The sequence below is a fragment of the Melopsittacus undulatus genome, chromosome 5 (genome assembly GCF_012275295.1).
Source record: "Melopsittacus undulatus isolate bMelUnd1 chromosome 5, bMelUnd1.mat.Z, whole genome shotgun sequence".
Taxonomy (NCBI): domain Eukaryota; kingdom Metazoa; phylum Chordata; class Aves; order Psittaciformes; family Psittaculidae; genus Melopsittacus; species Melopsittacus undulatus.
The window spans coordinates 81008772-81014771 of NC_047531.1; the positions used below are offsets into that span (position 1 = coordinate 81008772).

The following is a 6000-nucleotide window of genomic DNA, read 5'->3' on the forward strand; positions in this document are numbered from 1 at the left end:
ATGACTGATTCTTTTAGGCAAGCAATTTTTTTCATCTCTACCATGCTAATTTAAGAGAAGGTGTCTATAACAGGTAGCATCATCTAAACAAACTATGCATATGCAAGTCTGTCATAAGTTTTTATTGTGATTATGTCCCACTTGTCTTTGAAGCCCTTCATCATTTCTAATGTAATTTGAATGTATTTGTAAGGGATTTGAAGAGTTTGATGATTTTCCTATAAAATAAAACCACCCTTGTCACTTTGCTGCCTTAGATATTCCCTGTTTGCAAGTCAGTTTCTGATCTTGCATGATCTCTGAGGCTTGGATTAAGCAAAATATTTGAACATGTATCTAGTTTTATGACTAGGCCTGGAGAGATCAAGCTTGAGTAACTTACCGAATCAGGCTTCTGTGGCAAATTCAATAGGAGATTTGAAAACTCAGAAAATGAAACTGATCCATCAGTGGAGATTCTTTATTAACTGGTTTAATCTAAAATAAAGCCAGGCAAATCTTTAATGAAGATAAGGTTGGCTGTTAAGATCATCACACTCATTCAGCTAAATCAGCCTAAAAACCAAGTGAAGTTAAACCAGAATACCTTCTGCATTTCAGGATGGTCTCAGTGGTAACTACTCTGTGAGCACCTCTGCAGTGGTATCATATTCATGTACCTGTGTTAATTTCTTAATCAAGTGTTAAAGCAGCCTGGATGATGCATTGAATCAGCCTGTACACTGGAGATTAAGGTTTTGCAAATCAGTTGGAACAGCCCTGCAGATCAAGTATTCCTTTAAAGGCTTTCCATGCTAAACAAAGAGGCAGTTGGAGAATGTATGCATTTCTAAAGCCACAAGGAGGAGTTTAGACTTGCTCTTGACAGATCTAGAACACCCCAAATTAGCTAATGGGCTAACACAAATGCTAATTCATGTTTCTCCACAGACCAGCACTGTGGAGGAGAACTTGGTGATTATACTGGCTACATTGAATCGCCCAACTATCCTGGAGACTACCCAGCTAATGTTGAATGCATCTGGAATATAAACCCACCCCCAAAGAGGAGAATACTCATCGTAGTACCTGAGATATTTCTCCCAATTGAAGATGAATGTGGTGACGTTTTAGTAATGAGAAAAAGTGGTAAGTTGCCAGACATGGGTTATAGAAATATTTACTGGAAACTGGCTGAGTGGAAAGTTCATACCGAAGGGAGAACTTCATTTATCCAGTGTTTTTAAATGGATTGTTGAATGAACTTGGCACAGCAAATTAGAACAGTGTACCAATAACAATTAACAGACTTATTAATTATTCAAGTGTCTTGGCTGAATCATAAAGCAGTTAATGGGCTTCTGTCTGGCCCAATTATGACATGGGATAAACCACTTCCATTATTGAAGTCAACAAAGCTATGCTAAGTTATATTGGGAGAGCTATCTCCAGCCATCTGTACAAGCTGTACTCTAACACAGCCTTTGCAAGTGTGTATACACTGCAGTTACTGCTAAATCTGAGCCGTGACACAGGTTGGTATACCTGACACCCACAGGAAATCCAAAGTTTTCCCAATTTTATGAGGAATGGGGAAGTTGTGAATGCTCCATCCCTGGAAGTGTTCAAGGCCAGGTTGGATGAAGCCTTCGGTGATATGGTTTAGTGTGAGGTGTCCCTGCCCATGGCAGGGGGGTTGGAACTAGATGATCTTAAGGTCCTTTCCAACCCTAACTATTCTATATTTCTATGTGTTGTGTCTTTAGGAAGTTAATTCAACAACTTCTAAATATAAGGCGCCAAAGACATGCACTCCTTCAGCCCTGTTCAGGCATCCAGCTGCTGCTGATCTGTTGCTGAATCTCCAAGATTCTTCCATACCTTCTATCACAACAAACTTCTGCTATCAGTGTCAACTGAGAAGCATAGTGTCAATTTGACATTTGTCACTTCTCAAGAAGGGTGCAAAAAAGTTATATTTTATTTATTTATTTAACCTTCTTTCTAGCTTCTCCTACTTCGATTACTACATATGAAACATGTCAGACTTATGAGAGACCTATTGCCTTTACCTCAAGATCAAGGAAACTCTGGATTCAGTTCAAGTCAAATGAAGGAAACAGTGGCAAAGGATTTCAGGTCCCCTATGTGACATACGATGGTGAGAATGGCATTGTTTTCCACCTTTGTGTTATATCTGAATTACAGAAAATCATCTTGTAGAACCTCTCATGCACTGATCACAGGGAGAGAGGAAGAGGAAAAACTTGATGTAACTCATTCTTAGTCCAGAGAATTACATTAAAACTACTTGCAAAGACTTTGAAATAATACCTACTTTTATTTTTGTTACTTTTTCTAATACTTTAAGGATGGACAGCACATTACACAGAATGCTTTAAGCTTAATCCTTATGCCACTGAATTAAATAAGACTCTTTTTAATTGACATTTATCATATGCATAATGAGAATAACATTTGCTGTCCATTTTGGGAACATGATGTCCCTTCATCAATCCTGTTGTAACAGCCAGTTTCGAAAATTATAAATTAATGAGATCACAAGTCCAACTGAGAAAGAAAAAAAAACTCGATACAAAAAGAAATATCCTTTCAGTAACCACTTTCAGAAATCCACATTTTAAAACACCCTGGTTTGTCACATAAATGATGTATTAAACTGTGTATTTTGGACTTTGGGATGATTTCTCTTTTAATGAAACAAAGAATTTTCTGTGGTACCTTTGGCAGCTGTTAGTTCTTCTCTTTTCCAAACACCAGTGAAATTTTGTGAATGCTGAGAAAACCTGAATTAAGTTGGTCATTCTGGAATCAAAATAAAAGCTGTTCTCAGGGCAGAAATCTGGATCTGCTTCTGGCTGTACTGCTGATTTCACATATAACCTCTGACAGTTATTTCATATCCCTAGTCCTGTTTCTTCATCTCTAGAACATAGATAGTAAAACATTATCTGAAGGAAGTAGTGTTCTGGGGCTAAGTTAGTATTTATATGGATAATTCAAAATTAGTGTTCTAAAGCAGTACAAAATTTCAATGTGTTTAGATTAGACTACAGCAGCTTGAGAGACACTGAATACTTAACTGGATACTAAATTTTTCCACTCTATCTTGAAGAGAAGTTCTAACTAATGTCTTCATTACCCTTCAAAGGATATCACAAACAGTCACTCATCTGATCTTTATTTTTCAGAGGATTACCAACAACTAATAGAAGACATTGTTCGAGATGGACGATTATATGCATCAGAAAATCATCAAGAAATTCTAAAGGTGAGAAAGTTCTGCTTTATCCAAGGCTAAGCAAGAATTCCCTTTACTAAATATTTTCCCAACATATTTCTCATTACCCTGACAGGGTCACAATATTTAAAGCTTTAGTATGACCCCAAAATAAATTCTGTGCCTTCTGAAGTTTATGCCTGTATTTGGAGAAGCACAAACTCAGTAGCTCAGCTGGGCTGAGCATGTGCTTAAGTCCTTTGCTGAATCAGGAACTAAAGTAAAGGTACGCTAATATGATTGTATGTTAGAAAAATTAGTCAACCAAGAATAAAGAAACTATTGTTTGAAGACCTGCCTTCTGGCATGCATTTAAATGAGTCATTAAGTTGGCATTTCCTGTGCTTTAAAAAATGTATTTGCCTAAATCACCAACCTGCCTCAACAAGACATAACCATAATGTCCCATTGTAAGCTGCCCATGAAATGGTTTTCCAAAGGCGCAAGCAATGCATTGGAGAGAATTGTGGACGAAGGCTGCTAGGCTGCCACCTCTAACAATTAACTAATTCAAATGGAAAGAAGACTGTTCAGGTAGCAAAATTCAGCCATGTAAATATCCAGCTTGGAAGGACAGGAACTGTGTCAGCCAGCAACCCTGGCCAGCCCTGCCAGTATTCTTTCACTAGAGCTTTGAGGTTGCTGAGGTCCCAGCTGCAGTGGATACATATGGTCAGGCACAGGCTCAGCTGAGGCTCTGAACCAAGGCTTTACCAAGATATGGGAGAGGAGCTGAGCATCACTGGAAGGCCAGTCTTCTCTCTTGCTTGAGGAGGGAAGGGACAACAGCATGGAGCAGCCTGGAAGGGCAGCCAGAGGCAGTCTGCAATCCTAATGCCTAACTTTTGCAAGCAGTTTGTGGTTAACCCAGCTGCTGCCCTCTCAGGGCCTTCCAGGAATGCTAATTGCAAAAAAAACTATCCAGCACAGCAGAAAGGTTTATCAGTATAAAACTCCACAGCAACATGGAGTAGTTGTGCTGTACCAGAATCAAGTTTTGCAAAATAACCCTGATCATTGTTCATTAATGTTGAAAGCTGTGCAGGCACTAAATCCAGACCCTATTTTTATCTAATATGTATGTTGTCTCCCACAGGACAAGAAACTGATTAAAGCTCTCTTTGATGTACTGGCACACCCACAAAACTATTTCAAGTACACAGCACAAGAGTCAAAAGAGATGTTTCCAAGATCATTTATAAAGCTACTGCGATCAAAAGTTTCCAGATTTCTAAGACCATACAAGTAGTCCAGTGGTATTCAATTGTTGGTTATTTTGCATTCCTGTCAAATATTGTCTTTCCTCCATAGTAGAAACATTTGCTAATTTGAAGGCTCTTTTTCGCAGTCTTTGTTTTCAGTTGTATATTGAAGAATACCTACGATGTTTTATAAGCATTCAAAGCCAATATCCTGAATGGGATTTTTACTACAAAAGAAAAAAAAATGTGCATCCTTGAGCACATCTAGTTGAAAATCCAAATTTGTGTCTGCACTAGTGTATCTTCACTTCCCATTTGAAATTACATGAGATAGAAAGTCTTCTTTCTAGCTTTTTCTTTTTCGTCAACAATAACTTTCATCAAGCAAAGAAGGAATTTCTTCAAATTGGATTAAACTACCTGCAGATAAGTTCTATTGTAGAAAGACGTATGTAGTATAAATAATATTTGCATTTTGAATTGCACTTGAAGTTTATATCTCTAGAAGAAAAGAAAACTATCTAAATTTTGCTATCTCTCCTTTGTGGCTGAGTGGAACCTCTGTCCAGGTAGACATCAAAAGGGAAAAAAGGAAAAAAAAAGCCACAGATGTATAATTTTGTTTTGTGACTTACATGAGATTGAGTTCCTTGTCCTGGCCTCCTAATGTTTTTATCTGTCCTCTTCTAAACTTCTTCAGAGGCTTGCCACTGTCAGTTCACTGAAACAGATTTAGCTCTGGATTTCCGTACACCAATTGGTCCCTTTGAAGGCATTTACAATAGGATAGGTGAGAAATGAACAGCAACAGTAGTAGTCTTGTTTTTCTTTCTGTTAATAGAGCATCTAATTAATTACAATATATAAATATATAAATATATACTTCTATTTGTGGGTACATTGGTAATGTTATCTTTAGTTACTGTAAATATTATTCATGCTTAAATCTTAAATCCCACTCACCCTGTTTACCCGTATCTATTTGTAACTTTGCTTAGATGATTAAATGACTTCTCCAAGTACTTGTCACTTCCGTTTACAACAAACTGAAGCTTTTTGAAGTTTTGTAATACTGGATAATGGTTTACTCTGGGACAATCTCTTTTAATATATATTATTCCAGGAGAAATAACATCAGTTAAGATGCAACTGCTGTCCAGTAAGGTGTCAGCTGTTGTCTCTTCTTTGGGCACCCCTCAGATACAGACCAACAGAGTTAACCATGAGGATGACATGCATAGAGGTGGAACTCCTCACTGAGGAGGAATTTCTGTTGGACCTGCCAACTCTGAAATGCTGGGAACAGACCTGTGTCACAGGCCTAGGCTCTGTGGAGGTGAGGGGTGAACAGGACACAGTTTTGCAGATAAAAGCAGGCCCTGCAGCCTTCAGAGACCTGGCACTCCCTTTTGTCACAGGGGCTGCAAGAGAACATTAGCCTCATGGTCAGGCCTTCCTTATGGAGTGACACGTACTGGTCGGGTGAGAGCATGATAAATCCTGTGTTTTCTAGCACAG

At 38.2% G+C, this 6000-nt stretch overlaps 1 protein-coding gene across 1 annotated transcript in view; it reads left to right on the forward strand.

Moving 5' to 3' along the window:
- Positions 1 to 6000, forward strand: part of SCUBE1 (signal peptide, CUB domain and EGF like domain containing 1) — a 203342-nt gene extending 197342 nt beyond the window's left edge. The window contains exons 19-22 of the mRNA XM_034063355.1: positions 931 to 1128; positions 1988 to 2140; positions 3192 to 3271; positions 4377 to 6000. Of these exons, the coding sequence (XP_033919246.1) occupies positions 931 to 1128; positions 1988 to 2140; positions 3192 to 3271; positions 4377 to 4529 (584 nt within the window). The 3' untranslated portion in view covers positions 4530 to 6000. The remainder of the gene's footprint in view (positions 1 to 930; positions 1129 to 1987; positions 2141 to 3191; positions 3272 to 4376) is intronic.